This window comes from Ailuropoda melanoleuca, chromosome 17, assembly GCF_002007445.2.
Source record: "Ailuropoda melanoleuca isolate Jingjing chromosome 17, ASM200744v2, whole genome shotgun sequence".
Taxonomy (NCBI): domain Eukaryota; kingdom Metazoa; phylum Chordata; class Mammalia; order Carnivora; family Ursidae; genus Ailuropoda; species Ailuropoda melanoleuca.
Window position 1 is genome coordinate 19,395,267 of NC_048234.1, and position 25,786 is coordinate 19,421,052.

Sequence of the window (25,786 nt, forward strand, 5' to 3'; positions counted from 1 at the left end):
ATTCATTAATTGGTAAACCAAAACCAGGTTACTGAAGAAGAAGCCTCTGTTAAAAATGGAGATAATGTTTAATCAAGAAGACTAGAATATTTATAAAGTAGGAAAAGTCGTATGAACATAAGAAACTAAGAGGGTCTAAAAGACATCAAGGTTCACTATATTGTACACCTGAATTAAAATAAAACTGGAATTAAAATAAAAACTAAAAAAAAAAGGAGACATCAAGGAACTTCTTGGAAGAGATTACAAAATTAGTAAAGATTTGTTAAATACAATAAAGATAGAAAGATAGCTGGAAAATCAATAAGACTATTCCATCAATACATACCTGGAGTAAACAAACTATTAAGATCTCGTATGATGGCTCTGAAAGAAGGTCTAAAATCTGGTTCATAATCCATACAATTATTAATAAGATTTGCTAATTCTGTCCACTTTGGTGCAGGAAGCTGGTGCCTATCTTCATAAAACTGTAGCTTCTATAATTAAAGAACCAGATGAGAATAAATTGTAGAATGTGATATCAAGCTTCTTCTTGGCTAAAAAGATATTAAGTCATATGAATGAAAATCAAGGATCACATAGTAATTCCAACTTCACAGTCAATATAAACTTACTCTTTGAGAATCCAAAGCACTCAGAGGCTTATCTCCTCCACTGCAGATTTCCCACAAAGTGGTACCAAAACTCCATTTGTCTGTTGCCAAATTTAGATTTTTAGGATTTTCGATGCATTCAGGTGGTACCCATGGTATTCTCTCCTGAAGAACTTTTAAATGATAGGAACAAAGTATGGTAAAATAGTTCCCACAAGTAAATAACTCTTTTGTAGGCAAATAATTTTTAAACTGATTTGAATAATCAGGTCTTTTTTATTTCTTTGGGGTTGTGTGCTGTGTTCACCACACAAGTAGACGTACACACTTATGAGCTAAAAGGGACCTTTGATAGCATCTAATTTAATATCTCAGCTTTAAGATTAACACTGAGTCCCATAAGGACTGAATAATTCGCCCAAAGTCACAAGATTTGTTAGTAGCATGGAGAGAATTAGAATCTTATACAACAAATCCTGGATCAACTAAACTTCCTTCCATTAAGCCATCACGTCTCACTTGTGTCCTACTCTCCCAAACCCTTCCTATGAGTTGTGCATTCAAAAAAAGTTTTTTCCATAAGATTTGTTCTAAACTGCCTTTAGATTCTTTTTTTATTTCTTTATGATGTGTAAGTAGTAAAGGTAATGTTAACATCGTTCTGAGCTGTTCTAATGATTAAACAGCAGTGGCAATTCTAACTTATACATGAGAAAACAAGGACCAATAGGCAGATGAATGACTGAGTTATACCAAGATACTATGAATACAGAATTGATATAAGTAGTTTCTGCTAAGATCATGGAATTTCCCAATAAAGTTGCTATGGTCTTTGACCCCATCAGAAAAATGCTATTCAAGGAAGGAGGGAGCAATCTTAAATCCACCTTCTGGTAACCTGGCATGAATACATAGATAAAGTAAATAAAATGATATATAAGGATGAAGGATAATCTGTTGCATCTTTTGGTATATTTTGGTAAAGCAAAATGGATCTTATTTCTGTATAATTAAGAGATTAAACAGTACAGGTTCCTTTCTCTTTAACCATACGAATAAATTTTCTCCCTCTTCATTTTCATTTCAAAGAGTAAAATTTCCCTTAATATAGGTTCTAAGATCCTGTAACATTTTCTGCCCTATTACCTGCCTTCACTGTCAGATAAGCTATCAAGGTTCAAGACTGTTGGCTCAAATCAATGCACAAAAGTTGATCAATTTAGAGTCTACATTTAGAACATTCGATTAGAGAAATTAGCTAAGATAACGATATACAATTACAACATTATTTGTACCAAAAAAACCCTCTCAACTATGTGACTGAAATTTTTACTTTATTAGTATTAAATAGAAGGCTAATAAACACAAAAGAAAGATTTTTCAAAAAGTTTTTAAAAGTCAGAATTAGCTGGACAATTAAATAAGATCTCAAAGTAGATAATGTATCTTCTCAATTTTTACTCAGTGACTGAAGAAAGAAAAATTTAGGTAATTTACTTGTGGCTCAAAGAATGTATTAGAAAATTTCACATTAAAAATGGATAAAATCAGAACTTCCACTCAAGTAGGGATTAAAACTGTTTTAAACAATCATTCTGCAGTCCATGATAAAATGCCTATAAGAAAGAAAAAATGGACAGACTAGGATGTAACTATAAATTAATTTGGACTGCTAAAAATGGTAGTTACATTTTATTATTAATCAAGAGCACATCAATAAAAGAGGTTCAGAAAAAAACTAACAACATGCTTTTTATACTACTATCCGAGCAGAGCTCTAGAATCGGTAGTGCTGCACACCTGACACCAATGTAACATTGTGGGTCGGCTATACTCAAATTAAAAAAAAAAAGTTAAAGAGATTCCTGTAGTACTTACTGTCCTTTGGCAAAACTGTAATACTAATGCCAGGATCACTAAGTTTGATGAAAGGAGGATTTCCTGTCTTCCTGTCTTCTTCTCTGATAAGCAGAATATTTTTGGCACACACATTTCCATGAATAAGTGCTTTTTCTTCCTATTAAAGTTAAATGCACAGACATTCAAATATCAATCTACAAATATTTGAAAACTTAATATATCCAAGGTCCCAACATGGATTTAAAGAAAAAAAAAAGGACAATATTAACTAATAAACATTAATTTGGAAGCACGCTTTGAAATAAAGGTCTACGGCAGCACTGTGCTTTCTGTTTTACTTTTCAAATGACACAACAACCTATGCCCATAATGAAAAGAATATATTAAAACTACCCAATGTCATTTCACTTTCTAAACCTGAGATTTTAAACAGTATGCATTTCTACACAGTAAGTAAATACTGTGTCTGTTTGGCGGGAAGATACGGGTGCACTCTGAGGGGTCTGATCACTGCTGGCCCTCTGGTATTCTGCCTCTATGGCAATACTGCTTTCTCACTGGATATAATGTCCAACTGTCCACAAATACCATAACAAGGGATTTTCTGCTGTCCATAATGAGAACAAGTTTCTGCATATTTTTGATTAAATTCTCTAAACCCAAGTGACACAAACTACAGACTGTTCATCAGTAATGTTAAGAGATTGATGGAATGACAAAACTTTCAAAAACATGATTTTACATAAATAAATATATGTCTAAAATAATCTTTCATCAACTAACAGATTATTTTAAATGACTCAGCATTTATTTATATATTTCTTGTTCCTGAGTCAAGAACCTTTCTACATTGCGCCATAAGACAGAAAAGTAAGTTTTTGATAAAAAATTATACTTATTACTTACTAGAAAATGCATGGCCCATGCCAACTGTTTAGCCACTTCAAGTTTCCATAATATATTTATAGAATTTTTATTCTTTTTCAGATATGTATCTAATGATCCAAATTTTACAAACTCTTGAACCAGAATATCTGCATTAAAATACAAAAATAAAAGGCTCAAGTACACATACAATAAAAATATATATAATTTTAAACTTTTATAAATGTACGGTTACATGTGGGTATTACAGGTAAAGAGATTACAGTATGCAAAATTCACTAATGAAAAGAAAGCTTAACAGCTATATACCATTGTATTTTGGGGTTTAGTTTATTCACAACAGCAAGATACATGAATTTAAACAATTACATATGCAGAATACTATATAGAATTACATATATTACATAATTATATATAACATATAATACACATTATAAGCTATATACTGTCATTACTATGTTACTATATATTTTTGTATTTACATATACATATTACTCCAGCATATCTTTCTGTATTAGTACTGAATTACAGCTGCTTCTTTTAAACAGATGAAAATTTCTCACCAAGTTAATTTCTCTTCCATGAAACTACAGTAATGTCCCCTGCTTATCCGTGGTTTTGCTTTCCATGGTTTCAGCTACCCATAGTCAACAAGTTCAGAAGCAGATGATCTCTTTCCAACTTACTGTCAGGAGGTGATAACCTAATGCTGTGTCACAGTGCCTACCTACGTCATTCACCTCACTGCATCTCAGCACGTAGGCATTTTAACATCTCACATCATCACAAGACAAAGAAGTGTGAGTACAGTATAAATATGATATTTTGAGAGAGACCACATTCACATAAACTTTTATTACAGTAGATTGTTATAATTGTTCTATTTTATTATTACTTATTGTTGTCATCTCTTATTGTGCCTAATTTATGTGAACTAAACTTTATCACAGGTATGTATGTATAGGAAAAAACTTCATGCATATAAGACTGGGTACTATCCTCAGTTTCAGGCATCCACTGCGGGGTCTTGGAACAATATGCTGCAGATAAGGAGGGAATACTGCATTTAGGTATCAAAACTTCCTGAAATTCTTCTTCTAACACATAAAAATCTATAGTAATGTCTACTCTTGCAGGCATTAAGGAGAATTTGAGTTTGAACTCCATTCACCCTTTTAATTTATGCTGCAAAAAAGCAAAACTTAGTTTTGCATTATCTTTAGAAGTGTATTTTAAATATATATATAGATATATTTTGCTTCTAAAAACAGTCCTGACTACCTTTAAAACAGATAAAAACTTCCAGCCCTGCTGGTATGGACCAAGGTCCTGAAAGCCAAGACTGTTTCTACATTAAGACATGTTGTTTAATAATTGAACTGGGTGTAGGGTTTATTTATAGTCATCTAGTATTAATTTGTAAGCAATAAGCTCAGGTTCTCAATTTCAAATCTAAATTTATTGAGATTATTTTATTATTTCTAAGGCATAAACAATAAGTTATACAAATGAGAAAAAAAGGATTTGGGTTTTTTAATTATAAAAATGGAAAATTAAGATAAAATAAAAACCAAAAAAAATTCAAGCAAAAAACTTAAACATGGCATCACTATGTATATATCTTTAAAGAAATTCTGACAGACTTTCACACCGTAATCCATGTTAGTTCCTGGCCCAGTAAGTTAAGTGCCTATATTTCACACATGCCTATGTTTCAAATTTGTTTCAAAATGAATGATCTTGGGACATCTGGGTGGCTCAGCCGGTTAAGCATCTGCCTTCAGCTCAGGTCATGATCCTGGAGTGCCAGGATTGAGTCCCACGTGAGGCTCCCCACTCAACGAGGAATCTGCTTCTCCCTCTTCCTCTGCCCCTCGCCCTGCTTGTGTGCTCTCTCTCCTCTCTCCCTCTCTCTCATATAAATAAATAAAACCTTTTAAAAAATGAAATAAAATGCATGATCTTGGGGCACCTGGGTGGCTCAGTTGGTCAACCCTCTGACTCTTGACTTCAGCTCAGGTCATGATCTCAGGGTTATGTGATCGAGCCCTGCGTCGAGCCCAGAGTCAGGCTCTGTGCTAGGCATGGAGCCTGTTCAGGATTGTCTCTCCCCCTCTCCCTTGGCCCCTTCCTCCCCCAAATAAAAATAAAAATAAAATAAAAATAAATAAAATGCGTGATCTTACCTCAAATTGTGATTCTGCTTGATCTAATATTAAAATTACTTAGTTCACACTTGGTATATAACAACTTTGTTGTTAGTGACAAAAATTAGTGACTTTGGACCTTGCTGGGTAACTAAAACAAATTTAATGAATGTTTTGTTGCCCAAAGTTAATTTAGAGAACAATCTATATACCAATAATTAAGTACTGACCACAGGTAAATTTATGTCATGGCAAGTGTCAAAAAAAGAAAGAAAAGAAAAAATAAATATCTAAGAGTTACAATGAACAAAAGTTTAATAAAATCTTTTTATGCGGCATTTAAGACCTATTATGTTTCACAGATACCACTGATTGTCATAAGTCTCATTATTTTACGTGTCATAAAAGAAAAAAATTAAATTATGACATGTCATTGATTATATCACACTTCCCATTTTCAGGTATTTTTAAATGTGAAAAAAATGTATCACAGAATCAATGAAACAAATATAAAAGCATGCATAAGAACTGGAATTACATGCTCTGAAACACTACTTTCAAAGTTTTTTTTTTAAATGTATTCTTTCTTCCCCAAAATGGAAAATTATGAGAAATATCAATAAATTAAAAAGATAAATACAGAACTACTCTCATTGGGAATAAGTGAGCAGAAGTCTCCACAACTGTAGTTAGATTTACTCTTACTTCATCAACCCCGAGGTACCTGAAATACCTCCACAGAACAGACTTGAAAATCACTGCCTTTGAAAGACTGTCAATTTTCAAAGATACGAAGAAATGTTACATAAGTATGGATGCACATTTAATCCACATTATTAATGGAAAAAGAATTACATAAGTAATTTTCTGAATGTAAACTTCATGAGTTTTTATGAACAGTCTAAATTTAGACATAGAATATATCAAATATCAACATCATTTTAGTCAATTCCATTAAAAATTCAGTCTATCATTTATTTATATGTATATTTTTATAATTCTAAAAAGCCATAATTAGTATTGCTATGGTTACCAGAAAAGTTGTAAGACATTTGTTTACTCTAATACTCTACTGTTTGGGCATTTTAACATAAGGTGCATTAACTGTTTTTTGCATTTTATTTTCATTCATTGGTTTCCTTTTTTTTTTTTTTTTAGAAGACATAACTGAACATTTTTCGATATTTTTGGTTTCAACAATATTTAAGTCTTCTTAAATTATAGTTTATAGTGATACTTAGTTATGATCCTGAAACTGAATTTTCTATATAAACAAAAATAGATGCTCTGAGAAGGCATAACATTAAGCAGTCTGTAGTTTTACTTACTCTCCTCCCCACAGACACATACTCCATAATTTAAAACCAGATGCTTGTGAGAAAGCTGGCTCATCATGCTTGCTGCTTCAAAGAAAGACTAAGGAAAAGAACAACATACAAAAATGCAAAAGAATTATCGTTTGTGTCTATAAATGTTCATAGGTCAGAAAGATACTGTCTGCTGTAAGAGACATGCACTTTCTCCTATTCTCAGCAGACTACAGATAAGGCTACAACATGCTTTGGTTTCTTTATATGGACCTGCGACGGCTAACAACCTCGATGCGATGCTAGAGTTCATTCTGAGGAAACCCGAGTTAGCCTGGAGTAAGAAACAGCAAAGAAAGAGAGAGCAATGGTGGTACAGGGGAAAACGAACGCTGTAGGAGCAACAGCCCTGGACCCCTAGCACCGGGGGTAGAGCACGGAGGCGGACACCAGAGACAGTGCTAGGGACTCAAGTAAATGGATGAGAGCTTCAAATAACTTCTCAAAGGATTAAGAATGATCTCTGTGCAGATAAAATACCATGACAATTATGTCAGGAGACTGGCATGGTATTAGTATCACTCTAACTCAACCAACCTTTGACTAGAACTTCCAGGTACAGTTGTTGAAGTTCACAATCACCAACACTGTAGTATTCTGGATTAGAAAAACTCTCACTCGGACGTTTCACGTCACCTTCCACTAATATCACTTAAGACATTTTAAGACATGTCATTAAGACATTTTTTTTTAAAGATTTATTTATTTATTTATTTGACAAAGACAGCCAGCGAGAGAGGGAACACAACCAGGGGGAGGGGGAGAGGAAGAAACAGGCTCCCAGCGGAGAAGCCTGATGTGGGGCTCCATCCTGTAACACCAGGATCACGCCCTGAGCCGAAGGCAGACGCTTAACGACTGCGCCACCCAGGCGCCCCCATTAAGACATTTTAAATGTTTGTTACGTAGTGTTTGGTGATGCCTTGCTACGTTAAGGACCCTGGCGACTAACAACTGGCTTTCTGCTGGCTAGCATCTCTAGAGGATGCCCAGAGGCACCCATATTTCACCTACAGTGTTCCTTAGTACAGTGCCTTTCAAAATTCTTTTTAAAAATAAACTGCGAAGGAAATCTGTGGATTTCTCTCTTTGGAGAGCCAAGTTTGAAAGCTCCTGCCTTAATATATGCAGAGATGTAGTAATACCCATAATACAAGGCCAAGAGTAATTAGTTTGGAAATAAGTTATTATAAAAAAAAAATTCTAGGGATGCCTGGGTGGCTCAACTGGTTAAGCGTCAGCCTTCGGCTCAGGTCATGATCCCAGAGTCCTGGGATCAAGTCCCACATCAGGCCCCCTGCTCAGTGGGGAGCCTGCTTCTCCCTTTGCCTGCTGCTCCCCCTGCTTATGCGCGCTCTCTCTGACAAATAAACAAAATCTTAAAAAAAAAATTCTGTAAGTTTCTATAGTCTCCCCCAGAAAGCATCCTTAGAAAGGTACTTGCTATATATACTTTTTAAAAATTGCAATTTTGAAAAGCTGCATCCACGAATGTGTTGTGTCAATATGGGAGCATATGTTTAAATATCAGAAACTACATGAGCTATACAAAGAATATACATACCTCTGAGTAGTTTCTGTGTGCTTTATCCAGAACTTTTAAAAGAACTTCTGTTTCATGGAGTTGACCATAGTCTCCTACTTCTCTTCTTATACCTTTAAAAATTTTTGTAAAAGTGCCTTGACCAAGGCTTTCATTCTTCAAAAGAAAAAAGGGAAAAAAAGGAATGAGTAAAGAGGAAAAAAGATGTAGGAATTAGGAAGTATGTTTAATGACCCAGGGTTTTTAAAAATCCACGTGCAAATATTAATTGTATTCCATAATAAAAGACAGAATAGAAGGATTAATGAATAAAGTGCATTTCGGTTCCACCATGTTCTTAAACCCCCTGAAATTAACTATCATTATCACTTTTCCATAGTGTCAGTGTTTACCCACACTTATTTACATATGAATATTTTTCTTTGTTTGGCTTTCGTGATAGAGAAAGGCAGTACAGTATTGTCTGTGGAAGTACAATGGAGACTGGTCCTTACCCCACTTGCTAGCTGTGTGACCTTGGACAGGCTACTGTACCTCTCTCTGCTGCAGCTGTCCTGGTGTCCTCATCTGAGGAACAGGGGTAATCATTTTTCCCTATTATTGTTATGAACAATAAATGAACGAATACATGAAAGCACTGAGTACAGTTGAGGACACATAGTAAATGCTCGGTAAGTGTTGGTCTTTACTACTATTACTAGTATTTCTTGCACATCCTTAAACAAAATAATTGTTGAAAGACTGCACTCTGAAGCGGGGCTGCCCGTGTTCAAACTGAAGCTCTATTGTTTCTAGTTGTGTGATATTAGGTCATGGAGCAACTCCTTCTTTGCTGTTACTCACGTTAGGATGCCTGTCTTCATAATTCTGTATAATTATCTACTGTTCCCTTATTTGACTCAGACATCATTTGGTCTTTCTCATTCCCCTCTCCATGTCCCTTAGTCTCTCTTTCATAATTTCCATTTCTTCCTCCCTATCTGCTGCATCTGAATAATTTTCAGATCTATTTTGCAATTCACTAATTCTCCCTTCAACCATGAGTAATCTGCCTTCTAACCTATTTTGTTTTAATGTCAATGAGCATATTTTTTCATTTCTATACTTTCTTCCTCCAAATTGTTCTGGTCTTTTTTATAATATCTTGATTCTCTTCCACGTTTTCAACTCCATTTGTATCTTTAAACACATATTCATATATGTTGTACATATATATGTATTTAAACATATATATGTCAATTTGAAAAGTCTGTTTTATGAAGTTCTTGGAGGTCTCATTTTGATGTTTGTTGGTCTGCTGACTCTTGCTTAATTTAATCCTGAGTTATTTCCCTGAATGTTTTAAAATTTTTGACTAAAAGCTCATGTTTAGAGTAGTTTATCTGAGGGGATCTGGGATGACCCAGGTCAAGAGTAAGTTCTTCCAAAAAGATTTTGTATTTGCTTCTTCCAAGCATCACAGGGTACTACTAGGAGAACACCACTTTTTATTTTAATTGACTGGCTTAGGGTTTTTCAGACTATGCAGATGGTATAAAGAAATCTAAACTGAAAAGATTACAGTTACAAATTCTCAGGAGGGACTTTTTGCCAAGAGCCCAACTAAAACAGACAACACTCCTTCTTTTTCTAGTGGGTCAATTTTTCAGAATCCATGTTGTTTCACTGAGGATGCGTTTACTTGAGGGTTAAAAGAGATGGTCTCACTTTTAACTCCTGGTCTTGTGCAGGTCTTAAGGCTTGGCTCTTCTTTGTGTTGCTTTTAGATCTTAATTCCCTCGATCAGTGAAACTAATCCCGACCCCCGGACATCGTCCTGCAGCCTGAACATCAGCTCTTATGTACTCTTTGTTGTCAGTTCCTTCTTTATTTTTAACCCCTTGCATTTCCCTTACTTTCCTGAGAACTTCAGAATGAAGCATGAGAGACTATGGACTCTGAGAAACAAACTGAGGGCTTCAGAGGGGAGGGGGGTTGGGGGAATGGGATAGGCTGGTGATGGGTAGTAAGGAGGGCATGTATTGCATGGTGCACTGGGTGTTATACCCAACTAATGAATCATTGAACTTTACATCAAAAAAAATTAAATTAAATTTAAAAAAATAAAATAAATCATCGCAACAACAACAAAAAAAAGAATTAAGACACAGGTCTTTTGTAGACGAAGATTTTTAATTTTTAACTTAAGATTCATAAAGGAATATTTTTAAATTTTTAAAGAGAGAATAAAATTCCATTCTTAAAATAATTAGTTTTGTTAATTTCTAACTCGTTTGATAATCACACTTACACAAGAAATAAAAATATTTAAACCGAAATAAATTTTTGAATTTATAGGTCATAACAGAATAATTCTAAATGTCACGTGAATGCAATGTGGGATAGGAAATTAAGAAAAGAGTTGCTTTAAAAGGACAAAAAAGATGATAATTAGCATCTAATGACTTACAAACATCAAATCTTCATTTCTGATTTTGTGAAACACCATTTGGTTCACATTATTATGCCTCTGTAATGTCGGTGATGTTGGAACATCAGAAATACCATTGGTTCTGAAGACTAGAAGGTTTGATTTATCTGTTTAAAAAAAAAAACAATGAAAAAATGTATATAACCAAAACGCATTGAGGATATAAACTGCTCCAAAGGAATAAAAAAATGTGTTCTATATATAAAAAACACTTAACAACTTATTGTTAATTTTTTTAATAAATTTATTTTAGGAATTTACTCATTGCACTTTGATGTATTTTAACCAGTTATTTCAAACATTAAAAATTGTAATGATTCCCTTAACTAATACAATTTTTCATGAATAACTTAATAATAATTTTTAATAAACCTGTTACTTCAAGGGATTTCCAATCTTACTATCTTTATTTTAAAACTATAGAAATTAAAATTCTAAAAGAGTATGAAAGTTTTTACTTAGAACAACATATGAGAATTTGGTAGTGGAGTCTATCAGTTCAATAAGTAAGTGATGGATTTTATACCCCGCAGTTACCATTTCTTAGATGCCATTTCAAAATTATAGAATTTCAGGTCATGTCTAGACAACCTAAATCAAACCGAACAATCCTATCTGACAATGCTTATATAAGAGAATGAGACAAAATTTGGTTTTTGGAGCTGCTTCTTTTATATTTCCTTTGACATCAATAATACTGAAGATGCCTTCTACCATATACACAATCCATGACCAGTATTTTACAACTAACAAGAAAATTATTTTACCTTTCAACTTTGGGGGACAGCATTTAGTAAACTGGAAAATTATACTGTCTGAGCGAACAGTTTCCATTTGGTAGCAATTCAAAAGATCTTTAAGATTACTGAAGTTCTTCTTGGTCCCACTGAGGTTGTATTCTCCATTCTCATTTTTTGTAATCAAACAGTGCTTATATTCAATGACATTTTCTCGCTATATAAGTTTAATTATAAAGAGACAGAGGGCAAAATTACAATGGTCAAAACAGTAATTACTGTGACAAAAATGTTATCATAAAACCAGCCAAGAGAACATTTAGACATTTGAGCTGTGAATCCTAACACAGTACTGGTATAGGGTGATAGGAGTGCCCGGTTCCTCAAAAAGGTATCTGATCTGATTATAGTTACGTACCCTACCATAAATGGCTTAACAGTTGATTTTCTTAAAAAGCCAGTAAGAAAGCAATGATAATTAACAATAGTAATACCATCTTTAACAGTTTTTCATCATTTACATGATAAAATCTAAAACTATTTTAGAACATGAGGCCTTCCATGAGCTGGCTTCTGATTCCATCCATCTCCAACTTAACTTTCTGCCAGTGCCAACATACAACCTATGTTCTAAGTATACTAAGTGACTTTAAAATTTTCAAGCAAATGCCTTGTTGTTTCATGCCTTGATAAATGTACACGCTAACTCTCTACCTATGAATATACATTCTCTCCTTCTGAGCAATGGACTTTTAGACATTTCTTAACACTCAGTTCAAGTACCATCTTTTCTGTGAGGTCCTTCTTAACAACCCTTCTTAACAACCATCTCAAAAGCAAAGGTGATTACCCAATCATTGTGTCACTACTGTATCTGCACAGTTACCTCTCATATGGTGATTTTAATATTCTTCAGCTTTTCAATGTTTGTTTTATGTACTATACTATGAACTTCTTCATCTATTTTTTGAGCTTATTAGTATATTCAACCTCCTTGGAACCATTTATAAAATAAGTCCTTCCCACCCTAAAAGTGCTTGCCGGGACGCCTAGTTGGCTCAGTTGGTTAAGTGGCAGCTCAGGTCATGATCTCAGGGTCCTGGGATGGAATCCCGCATCAGGCTCCCTGCTTCTCCCTCTCTCTCTCTGTCTCAAATAAATAAATAAAATCTTAAAAAAAAATAAAGCACTTTCTTACTGGTAACCCTATTATTGTCTACATTTGTCTATAATGAATAATTACAATGATCAATTTAATACTTTTTAGGTATATCTTCCTATTTTTTCCAAAAGATACATTTCTTAAAGCAGGGTTGTATCATATACTCTTTAATATAACAGCCCTCATATTAGGCTGAGCAAATATAGTAAACATAAAAAAATACATTTTGAATTGATAACTGAATATAATGGACTATTATATATTACAGTAAAAAGATACAATGAAATTAGGATAGATTATTAGTATTATACAGTGCTCAATGTATTGAGTAACCTACCTTACGTATTTATGGACAATTAATCTACTCTATATGCTAATATGAAAGAATTTTCTAAAAATTAAAATAATTGAATAACCAAATCCTTACTTTCCATACTTTTGAAGAGTAAGATAAATTTTGGAAGCTGCTATAAAGTTTCTCAAGATTTATACCATGAAATTGCCTTATAAGTGATAGTATCTTTTTAAATATTTTGGGTAATAAACAGTTTTAGACAAGATCCAAAATTATCTGTATCAATAGTGTGGTTTTATTGTAGCTTTATCCTTAAAATATACACAATGTAGAGCATTATTACTACTGGAAAACCACTAGTTAAAAGTGCTATGTTTGTTATTGACCTATTTCACCCTAATCCTGTAACCATCACCAGTCAAAGCAAAATTTGCTTTTGATTCATTTAACTCTATGTGTTTTGGTAAAGATCTCCATTTTTGTAAAAAGAGACTTGAAGAGACTTGAAAAAATAGTAACATCCAAATATAAAAAAAAAAAATCCAAATAAAGATATTATAAATAATTTCATATTTTTATATAAATCCTAGAAATTATATCTTGTTTATTGATACAGAATCCCTGAGGTAAACTAAGCATTATTATGCTAGTTACCATATCCAGAGTTGTAACTCTGAGTATTAAAAAAGACACAATGGTAGATCAATATGAAGAGGAAATTACAGACTAAATAAAGATGTTACCCTTGCCAGAGGAGGGGAGTGGAATGGGAAATAAAATTAAAAGAAAAAAAGATGTTACTATTAATGTGAAATACTAACCTCGACAGCAAAAGTCAGAAAATACTTATTAAAGTCCTTAGGACTGCATCGAAGTACATAGAGTCCAGTCTGATTACCTGCTTTCTTTAGTTTACTGATGGCGAAATCCATTCTAAAGGCAAAGAAGTAATTTGAATGATAATGTGCAAGTGCCATGACCTTTTAAGACCAAAATGTCATCTAAGAGATCAAAAGTCAGATCTAGAAGTCTCAGAATTTTTATGTTTCCTCTACTTAATATTGTTTATCAGTTATCTTACAAGGACAAACATTGCAGCACCAAGCTATTTTGCAATAAGTTCAAACCAATTCAATGGATTTTAAAAACAAATAAAAGGTATTAATACGACACACAAAATCACTAAGAACATTTCATTCATTTTTATTTTCTGCCTTCTAATTAAAAATTTAGTATTTTAAAAACCATACTCACTCCCATAAAACCTCATTTAACTATGCAAGCAATATATTGTAAAACACTATGTCTCTTCTACCATGTGAATTACTAATATAAAAATTTATATACATTATTTTAACATTTAATATAATGCCAAAGTGTAATAGAAGACCTATGGCAAGTGACAAAGACTACTGATTTTCAAAATGTGCAATTTGTTTTATTGAAGTTGAACATCTTGAAATAAAAGTCAAAATGTAATCTATATGAAAGCAGGAAAAATCCGTTTCATTCATCACTGTATTTCTTATACATAAACCAGCATAACATATTAGGTACCCAGTAAATGTTCAATAAATGAAAGAATGCTTGGTGGATGGATAAATAACACATGAATGAATGAATAGTAGGAGTTTTTAAATACTAAACACCTAAGTTATAGAATGTTCAAGTAGTATAACTTTTTAATAACAATACTTATTATTAAACAGGTAAGAGGTATAGACAGAATCAAGTCTTAAACATCAGTCAGGATATGTTTCTGCAAATATTTAATTAAGGGTAGGTTAAGGCCTACAAACCCAGACTACTTCTTCTGCTCAAGGCTTTCAAGCCTGGTGCCAATCGCTAAGTATATACTGGCTGAGAGATAACTAGGACTTGGGCAAAACAGACATTATGCACGATAGTTGGCTTTATCCAGTATTAAAGTAAAGGTCTACAACTGTGCAGATCTGTATGGTAGCTAGTAGCCACAGGTTGCTATTTAAATACAAAGTTACTAAATTAAATTTAAAAATCCAGTTCCTCAGGGAACGTGGGTGGCTTAGTCAGTTAAGCGTCTGACTCCTGATTTAAGCTCAGTCTTGATCTCAGGGTTGTGAGTTCAAGCCTCGCCCAGCATGGAGCCTACTTAAAAAAAAATTGATAAATAAATAAAATAAATTAAAATTCATTTCCTCAGTTACACTAGTGGCTACTGTATTACACAGCAGAGAAATAGAAGATCTTCATTTTCATCATTGCAGAAAGTACTACACAAGATTAGTCTTAGAAATAGGGATATCATATACATCTTGTATTCAAAGCTTTGAGTAGAAGGAGCTGGATTATCCAAAAATAATAATGGTTATCAAATTTTGCATTGCGGTTCCTCTGCAGTATTTCAAAATTAATGAAATATAAATTGAGGATTTTTAAAAAAAAATTAACACCTGAGAATTACTTAAATGCACCGAGGCAACAAAATGTCAGACTGTACAATTCAGAAGTATTATAGATTGGGATACAGATTGCAAATGATATCCTAAATAATTCTACTTATTATGTAAACTGATTGACTTTTGTTTAAAAAAAAAAAAAAGAAATTTCAGTCACATTAAGGTAGTATTTTGTTCCTCAACTCCTAAACTTACGTGTATCATTTCACTATATAAAATTCTTTTTGTCAATATCTCATTGACTTTTTTAAAAATTTACTTTTAAAGTCGGTATTACTCACAAAATTGGGCCATGACAGTTGCTTTGTATATTTTCAAGGACCATTGGAGGTGCTACTTCTTTACAGAGGTAATGATGTGCATCTGCGGTTAATCTATAATAGCCATCAATTAATGACACAAAGGACAAAGCTTCTCTTAATGAGCTAAGTTCAATTTCCTAAACAGAGAAAAGAAAAGGAAATAATAAGTATCATTTAAAAAGTCAACTGCAGGGCGTCTGGGTAGCGCAGTCGTTAGGCATCTGCCTTCGGCTCAGGGCGTGATTCCGGCGTTCCAGGATCAAGTCCCACATCGGGCTCCTCCGCTGGGAACCTGCTTCTTCCTCTCCCACTCCCCCTGCTTGTGTTCCCTCTCTTGCTGGCTGTCTATCTCTGTCAAATAAATAAATTTTTAAAAAAATCTTTAAAAAATAAAAAAAATAAAAAGTCAACTGCATGTTACATACTGAAAATTCTCTTCACTTCATGTTGTTAGATTAATTCCCCTAAATTAATTTTCTTCCAAATTGCTCAAATGTCTTTTATGGTTTCCAACTACCCAATCTGAATTATAAATTCTTGTGTATGATATTTAAAACCCTCTCAAATATGGGCTTATCACATCTTTCCAGTTTACTTTTCATCCACGATTGAACTGTATTTCCCAATAACCCTACTAGACAAATATGTCAATCATATCAATTAGAAGTCTATCTAATCTGATATAAAAGTTGGCCCTAATTAGAAATAATGAGCATTTATTTTTACATATGAACTATACATTGCTAAGGTTAAAACATGCATCTTATAAGTTCAAAGGTATATAGCATAAACCAAAATCATATATAGGTATGTTATGATTGTATCCTACATACATAAGTGAGCCTATATTCAGTCTAAAATGCAACATCTAATTTAATGGAAAAACACCTTATTTAACAGAAGAAGCAACTTCTCCTAAAAATCAGGAATAAGATAGAAAGCCCAGTACTTAATAATACATTGCATTGTATTTAATTAACATAATTAGGCCACAGAAAGAAATATAAGACTAGAAATTGGAAACAAGGAGGTAAAACTATCTCAATTTGCAGATTATATGACTGTATACTTGAGGAACCCAAAAGAAGACAACTATAAAACTACTACAACACAAAGATAATTCATCAAGATAGCAGGATACAAAAAACAGTTTCCATGTACATAAAAAATAGTCAATTAGACTATATAATGAAAAAAAAATAGCCTCATTTAAACCAGCACACACACACACAAGTAGTATCTAGGATTAAACTTCACTAAAAAATGTGCAAAATCATTTTTAGAAAAACTTCAAAACACTATCGTTAAAATGCAACTTTTTATTTGAATACAGAGATTTACCATGTTCTTGGATAGGAAAATTCAACATCATAAAGTTGTAAAAATCCGCCCTAAATTAATTTTCTAATTTGTCACAATCCCAACAAAAATACCAACAGGTACTGGCAGAAAAACAAGACAAATAAGAGAGTCAGAAAACCAGGAGTTCAAGAAAAGAGAGACAAGATAATTCCCAGGATGATAAGAGAAGGAAGCCCAAGGATTACAGCTGTGCATGGTCTAAAGAGCTTCCAGTCCAGATGAGATAGCAAAACCAGTGATCAAGAAGGGACTTTTCCGGGAAAGAAACAGAAGTGATATAATGTTTGACTATGTGAAAGGATGTGTTGGGAAGTGAGCTACTTTGCAGAGTTCTTACAGGGAATGGAACAAGATACAGAGAAAAGATAGATACAAAGGAAAAAAAGTTGAGGTAATGATTAACCCCCAGAAAAACAAAAACTTGCACAAGAATGGAAATGTGATTACAGAATACTACTTGCCTCAGCAATGAACAATATTTAGTCATAATGAGAACACAGAATACAGTCTTATACCAAAAAGCATAACGAGAGAAGTGTGTGATGCAGCAGAACACACACTTGGGTGGCTCAGTTGGTTAAGGGTCCAACTCTAGATTTTGGCTCAGGACATGACCTCAGGGTTGTGAGACTGAGCCCCATGTCCAGCTCCACACTCTCCCTCTGCCCCTCCCCACCCCTACTCAAGCTCTCCTTCTCTCTCTACTCTCTCTCAAAAAAAAATTTTTTTTTAAATAGGTACTAAAAAAGATAAACAATGTTAAAAGACTGGGGAATTATAAATCTGTACATCAAAGGATTAATATTCAATATCTATTGAGAAAAAAAGCTATAAATCAATTAAAAACAGAAAAGAAAATTAGTCAAAGGATATGAAAAGACAATCCACAGGGGAGAGATACAAACAGCTGGTTTGTAAACACATGAGAAATTTCTCTATCTCAGTTGCTAATTAAGGAAATGAAATATAACACAGGATAGCAATTTCTGTCCCATCAGTTTGGTAAAATATTTAAAAACTGGTAATATCCAAGATGGAAAAGATGGCAGAGGAGTAGGGGACCCTATTTCAAGCAGTCCCCTGAATTTAGCTGGATATCTACTAAACCATTCTGAACACCCACAAAATCAGCCTGAGATGTAAGAATATACATCTGGATCTCTATAAACAGAATATCTCCAATGGTCTCAAGGTATGAAGCGGGGAGCAGTGATTCTGCACGCAGATATCCGAAGATAAACAGAAGGGGGAGGGAGCCGCCATAAGCTGGTCCCAGGAAGGTGATATAACACCAGAGCGCAAAAGCGTCCCACGCTGGGGACAGGCACAGACTGTCAGACCCACGGCGGTGGGGAAAGGACTTTAGTGCAGCCCCCAGACAGGATCCAGGAGCTGTGGGTGCGTGCGCCTGAACCAGGGTGGCTCACGGTTTTAGAAGCACAAAGGGCAGAGATGTGCCCAGCCCAGGGTTCCACCTCTGAGAATGTTGCTGTGGGGCGCACCACCTGGGAGACTGTGGTTTTTAGGAGCACAGACAGAAATGGGAGACAGTGTAGCCTAGAGAGCTCAGTGAAGAGCAGACTGCGATTTCTCTGCTCTGAGACAGAGGTTTGGATGCAGCCACTTCTGCTCCGACTCTTGGAAGAGGTGTGGAAAGCTGCCAGGGAAAGCTGCCAGAGAACAAAAGCCCCAAAAAACCGGTTTTCACAGAACCCACCCACCCCCCACCCCTCACCCCTGACAGGGGGCAGGGCACCTCTGCCCAAGGAGGGTTGCCTGAGTAACAGTGCAACAGGCCCCTCCTCCGGAAGACAGGCTGGAAAAAAAAAGAGGACAACAACCCTAAGGTCCCTATAAAACAGGGTTTTGGGTTGTGGTTAATACTTTGGGCACTGTACATTCCCTCAACCACCCCTCAACAAGAACGACTATTAAGAGGAACCCCCAACAAAGAAAAGAATCAGAGCCTGTGGCCTCTACCACAGACCTAATGGATATGGATATAAGCAAGATGTCAGAAGTGGACTTCAGAGTAACAATTATAAAGTTGATATCTAGGGTTGAGAAAAATATTAGCGACAATATAGAATTGACAATATAGACAATATAGGGCAGAAATGAGAGCTAATCAGGCCAAACTTAAAAATGCTATGAATGAAATACAGTCTAAACTGGATACTCTCACTGCCAGGGTAAATGAGGCAGAACAAATTAGTGACCTAGAAGATAAGATGATATAAAAGAAGGAAACTGAAGAGGCTTCGGAAAAAAGATTAAAAGCCCAAGAGATCAAACTGAGAGAGATTAATGACGCCATGAAATGTTCTAATGTCAGAATTACTGGGATCCCTGAGGGGGTGGAGAATGAGAGAGGTCTAAAAGATATATCTGAGCAAATTACAGCTGACAACTTCCCTAATCTGGGGAAGGAAACAAGCATCCGTGTCCAAAGATCAATGCGAACAGACCAATGACCCAACATTAATAGTATGACTCGCAAATCTTAGCTCGAAGGACACAGTCTTGAAAGCGGCTAGGGGGAAGAGATTTCTTACGTACAGAGGAAGGAACATCAGAATAATGTCAGACCTGTCCACAGAGACCTGGCAAGCCAGAAAGGACTGGCAAGACATATTCAGGGTACTAAATGAGAAGAATATGCAGACAAGGATACTTTATCCAGCAAGGCTGTCATTTAGAACAGACAGAGAGATAAAGAGCTTCCAGGACTGGCAGAAACTGAAAGAATATGTGACCACCAAATCAGCCCTCCAAGAAATATTAAGGGGGATCCTATAAAAGAAGAAACACCCCAAGAGTAATATAGAGCAGAAATTTACAGAAACAATCTATAGAAACAGGGTCTTTACAGACAATATGATGGCACTAAATTCCTATCTTTCAATAGTTACTCTCAACGTGAAAAGGCTGAATGCTCCCATCAAATGGCACAGGGTTTCAGATTGGATTAAAAAAAAAAAAAAAGCAGGACCCATCCGTATGCTGTCTACAACAGACTCATTTTGAACCTAAAAACACCTCCAGATTGAAAGTGAGTGGAAGGAGAACTATTTATCATGCCAACGGACCTCAAAAGAAAGCTGGGGTAGCAATTCTCATATCAGACAAATTAGATTTTAAACCAAAGATTATAGTAAGAGATGGAGAGGGGCACTATATCATACTTAAAGGAGCTATACAACAAGAAAATCTAACAACTGTAAATATCTATGCCCCCATTATGGGAGCAGCCAACTACATAAACCAACTGTTAACCAAAATAGAGAAACATATTGATAATAATACGTTAACAGTAGGGGACCTCAACACTCCACTCTCAGCAACAGGTGGATCATCGAAGCAGAAAATCAACAAAGAAACAAGAGCTTTGAAGGACACATTGGACCAGATGGACTTTGTAGATATATACAGAACATCCCACCCTAAAACAATAGAATACTCATTCTTCTCTAGTGCACACGGAACGTTCTCCAGAGAAGATCACATACTGGGTCACAAATCAGGTCTCAACCGATACCAAAAGACTGACATTATTCCCCGCATATTCTCAGACCACAATGCTTTGAAACTGGAACTCAATCAGAAGAAAAAATTTGGAAGAAATCCAAACACTTTAAAGCTAAACATCATCCTGCTTAAGAATGTTTGGGTCAATCAGGAAATTAAAGAAGAACTTAAACAATTCATGGAAACCAATGAGAATGAGAACACATCAGTCTAAAACCTACGGGATACTGCAAAGGCGGTCCTAAGGGAGAAATACACAGCCATCCAAGGCTCACTCAAAAAAATAGAAAAATCCCAAATACACAAGCCAACTTTACACCTTAAAGAACTGGAGAAAGAACAACAAATGAAGCCTAAGCCAAGCAGGAGAAGAGAAATATTAAAGATTAGAGCAGAGTTCAATGAATTAGAAACCAGAAATACAGTAGAGCAGATCGACAAAACTAGAAGCTGGTTCTTTGAAAGAATTAGTAAGATCAATAAACCTCTGGCCAGACTTATCCAAAAGAAAAGAGAAAGGACCCAAATTAATAAAATCATAAATGAAAGGGGAGAGATCACAACTAACACCAAGGAAATAGAAACAATTATTAGAAATTATTATAAACAACTATATACTAATAAATTAAGCAACCTGAAGAAATAGATGCCTTCCTGGAAACCTATGAACTACCAAGACTGAAACAAGAAGAAATTGACAATCCAAATAGACCAATAACCAGTAACGAAATTGAAGCAGTGATCAAAAACCTCCAAAAAAACAAGAGTCCAGGGCCTGATGGATTCCCAGGGGAATTCTACCAAAGATTTAAAGAAGACATAACACCTATTCTCCTGAAGCTGTTTCAAAAAACAGAAACAGAAGGGAAACTTCAAACTTGTTCTATGAGGCCAGCATCACCTTGATCCCAAAACCAGAAAAAGACCCCATCAAAAAGGACAATTACAGACCAATATCCCTGATGCATACGGATGCCAAAATTCTCAACAAGATCCTAGCTAACGGGATCCAACAGTACCTTAAAAAGATTATCCATTACCACCAGGTGGGATTTATTCCTGGGATGCAAGGGTGGTTCAACATTCACAAATCAATCAATGTGATAGAACACATTAATAAAGAGAAGAGATAAAAACCATATGATCCTCTCGATGCAGAAAAAGCATTTGACAAAATACAGCATCCTTTCCTGATTAAAACTCTTCAGAGTGTAAGGGATAGAGGAACATTCCTCAAATTCATAAAAACCATCTATGATAAGCTCACAGTGAATATCATTCTCAATGGGGAAAAGCTGAGAGCTTTTCCCTTAAGGTCAGGAACACAACAATCATCACTATTGTTCAACATAGTACTAGAAGCCCTAGCATCAGCAGACAACAAAATGAAATAAAAGGTATTCAAACTGGCAAAGAAGTCGTCAAACTCTTTCTCTTCACAGATGACATGATACTTTATGTAGAAAACCCCAAATTACTAGAACTCATATAGCAATTCAGAAATGTGGCAGGATACAAAATCAATGCACAGAAATCAGTTGCATTTCTATACACTAACAATGTAACTGTAGAAAGAAAAATTAGGAAATAACTTGGAATAAACCTAACCAAAGAGGTAAAGGATCTATACTCTAGAAACTACAGAACACTTATGAAAGAAATTGAAGAAGACACAAAAAGATGTAAAAACATTCCATGTTCAAGGATCGAAGAATAAACGTTGTTTTTTTTTTTTAAAGATTTTTATTTATTTATTTATTTGACAGAGATAGAGACAGCCAGTGAGAGAGGGAACACAAGCAGGGGGAGTGGGAGAGGAAGCAGCAGGCTCATAGCGGAAGAGCCTGATGTGGGGCTCGATCCTAACGCCGGGATCACGCCCTGAGCCGAAGGCAGACGCTTAACTGCTGTGCCACCCAGGCGCCCCAGAATAAACATTGTTAAAACGTCTATGCTGCTCAGAACAATCTATACTTTCAACGCCATCCCAATCAAAATACCAATGGCATTTTTCAAAGAACTGGAACAAACAATCCTAAAATTTGTATGGAACCAGAAAAGACCCCAAATCTGCAAGGAAATGTTAAAAAAGAAAAACAAAGCTGAGGCATCACGTTGCCTGATTTCAAGCTATGTTACAAAGCTGTGTTCACCAAGACAGCATGGTACTGGCACAAAAACAGACACACAGATCAATGGAACAGAACAGAGAGCCCAGATATGGACTCTCAACTCTATGGTCAACTAATCTTCAACAAAGCATGAAAAAATATCCAATGGAAAAAAGACAGTCTTTTCAATAAATGGTGCTGGGAAAATTGGACAGCTATATACAGAAGAATGAAACTCAACCATTCTCTTACACCATCCACAAAGATAAACTCTAAATGGATGAAAGACCTCAATGTGAGACAGGAATCCATCAAAATCCTAGAGGAGAGCATAGACAGTAACCTCTTTAACATCGGCCACAGCAACTTCCTTCATGACAGTTTTCAAAGGCAAGGGAAACAAAAGCAAAAATGAACTTTTTGGACTTCATCAAGATAAAAAGCTTCTGCACAGCAAAGGAAACAGTCAACAAAACAAAGAAGCAACCCACGGAATGGGAGAAGATATTTGCAAATGACATTACAGATAAAGGGCTGGTATCCAAGATCTATAAAGAACTTGTCAAACTCAACACCCAAAAAACAAATAAGTCAAAAAATGGGCAGAAGATGTGAACACACGAATGCTCTCCAAAGAAGCCATATGAATGGCTAAAAGACACATGAAAAAATGCTCAATACCACTCAACATCAGTGAAATACAAAACAAAACCACANCCATTCTTTTTGAATGGCTAAAAGACACATGAAAAAATGCTCAATACCACTCAACATCAGTGAAATACAAAACAAAACCACATTGAGATACCACCTTAGATACCACCAATTAGAATGGCAAAAATTGACAAGGCAAGAAACAACGAATGTTGGAGAGGTTGTGGAGAAAGGGGAACCCCCTTATACTGTTGGTGGGAATGCAAGTTGGTACAGCCACTTTGGAAAATAGTGTTGAGTTTCCTTAAAAAGTTAAAAATAGGGCTACCCTATGACCCAGCAACTGCACTACTGGGTATTTACCCCAAAGATACAGATGTAGTGAAAAGAAGGGCCACATGTACCCCAATGTTCATAGCAGCAATGTCCACAATAGCCAAACTGTGGAAAGAGCCGAGATGCCCTTGGACAGATGAATGGATAAGGAAGATATGGTCCATATATAAAATGGAATATTACTCAGCCATCAGAAAGGATGAATACCCACCATTTGCATTGACATGAATGGAACAGAGGGGATCATGCTAAGTGAAATAAGTCAAGCAGAGAAAGACAACTATATGGTTTCACTTCTATGTGAAACATAAGGAATAGCATGGAGGACATTAGGAGAAGGAAGGGAAAAATGAAGAGGGGGAAATCAGAGGGGAAGACGAACCATGAGAGACTATGGACTCCAAGAAACAAACTGAGGGTTGCAGAGGGGAGGGGAGTAGGGGGATGGGTTAGCCTGGCGATGGGTATTAAGGAGGGCACATATTGCAATGAGCACTGGGTGTTATACCCAAACAATGAATCATGGAATGCTACATCAAAAACTAATGAAGTACAGTATGGTGTTATGGTGACTAACATAACATAATGAAAAGGAAATTGGTTAACATCCAAGGATGCTGCAATGAACATGGGGGTACAAATGTCTCTCTGAGGTAGTGATTCTGTTTCCTTTGGATATATACTCAGAAATGGAATAGCTAAATCAAGTTACTAAATTTAAGTGTATTTTATCACATTTTTTTAAAAAGAGAAGAAGAAAGACAAAGAAAAAGGCCAGAGTAAAGAGGAAAAAGATGATTTTTTAAAAAAGTGTAACTAACATGTAACAGACTGGAAAAAGGAAACAATAAGCAAAACTTTATTTCTCATATCTAGCAATAATTTGTTAGAAAAATACATATTGAGAAAAGGTTCTTAATCATATTAAGTAACAGAAAAAGCATAATATATCATGAATAAAATTTAGGAAGAAACATGATGTATCAATATGAATGAAAGCATCATGTTACTGAAAAACATAAAATAGTACTTGGATACAAGGAGAAATTAAATAGAAAATGTAATATGGTAAAGAAACGTCCATTCTTTCCAAATTAATCTTTAGAGCGATTCTAACAAAATGTAAATGTAATACTTTGAGGAGCTTTAGGACTACTTAACAAACAGGGCACTGTCACAATGATGGGCTTAAGTTGTCAAATCATGCATTTGGGTTTACATAGGTCCTATCACTTAACTAACACTATGACCTTGGAGTTACTTAACCTCTCTCTGTTGCAGACTTAAAAAAGAGCCAAATACCATCCCATAAAGAAGTTCTATATGTTACTACATGATGTTCATGTAAACATCGATAAACTCTTCTAGAAATACTTACTCTTTTATAAATACCACATTTACAGAATGAAGGCATAACCTGTTTCAGTGCACTTCACTTTATTGCATTTCTCAGATATTGCCTTTTTTAAAAAAACACATTGAAGGTTTGTCACAACCCTGCACGAAAAGCATGCCTATCGGTGCTACTTTTCCAATAGCATTTGCTCACTACTTGTCTTGGAGATGGACAATGAAATTAATGTTTCCATGCCTACTAACACAACATCCAGGAGTCATTTCAATATTTAAGTCTTATTATTTAAAAAACACATTTCTTTTCTTAAGGCTATTGCTGCCATAGATAGTGATTCCTCTGCCAGATCTGGGCCATCAACTGAAAACCTTCCAGAAAGGAGTCACCATTCCAGATGCCAATTAGAACATTTGTGGTTCATGCGAAGAGGTCAAAATAACAACATGAGGAGGAGTTTGGAAGAAGGTGATTTAAAACTTCACAGATGACTGAGGTTTTCAAGACTTCAGGGGAAGAAGTAATTGCAGAAGTGGTGGAAATAGCAAGAGAATTAGAAATGGAGGCTGACGAGGAGGTTAAGATGGCGGAGGAGTAGGGGACCCCTTTTTCAGCCGGTCCCCTGAGTTGAGCTGGATAGGG

The 25,786-nt window shown here is 35.1% G+C and overlaps 1 protein-coding gene across 7 annotated transcripts in view; it reads right to left on the bottom strand.

Moving 5' to 3' along the window:
• Positions 1 to 25,786, bottom strand: part of JAK2 (Janus kinase 2) — a 121,794-nt gene that overhangs the window by 16,277 nt on the left and 79,731 nt on the right. For all 7 annotated transcript variants that reach the window (XR_004621760.1, XR_004621761.1, XM_034647148.1 and 4 more), the window contains 10 exons: positions 15,782 to 15,939; positions 13,884 to 13,995; positions 11,636 to 11,822; positions 10,848 to 10,975; positions 8,420 to 8,554; positions 6,817 to 6,904; positions 3,363 to 3,490; positions 2,475 to 2,613; positions 618 to 769; positions 329 to 479 (listed from right to left, as the gene is read on the bottom strand). Coding sequence is in view for 5 of the 7 variants with exons in the window: in XM_034647148.1 (XP_034503039.1) it covers positions 329 to 479; positions 618 to 769; positions 2,475 to 2,613; positions 3,363 to 3,490; positions 6,817 to 6,904; positions 8,420 to 8,554; positions 10,848 to 10,975; positions 11,636 to 11,822; positions 13,884 to 13,995; positions 15,782 to 15,939 (1,378 nt within the window). In the remaining 2 variants the exon portion in view is untranslated. The remainder of the gene's footprint in view (positions 1 to 328; positions 480 to 617; positions 770 to 2,474; positions 2,614 to 3,362; positions 3,491 to 6,816; positions 6,905 to 8,419; positions 8,555 to 10,847; positions 10,976 to 11,635; positions 11,823 to 13,883; positions 13,996 to 15,781; positions 15,940 to 25,786) is intronic.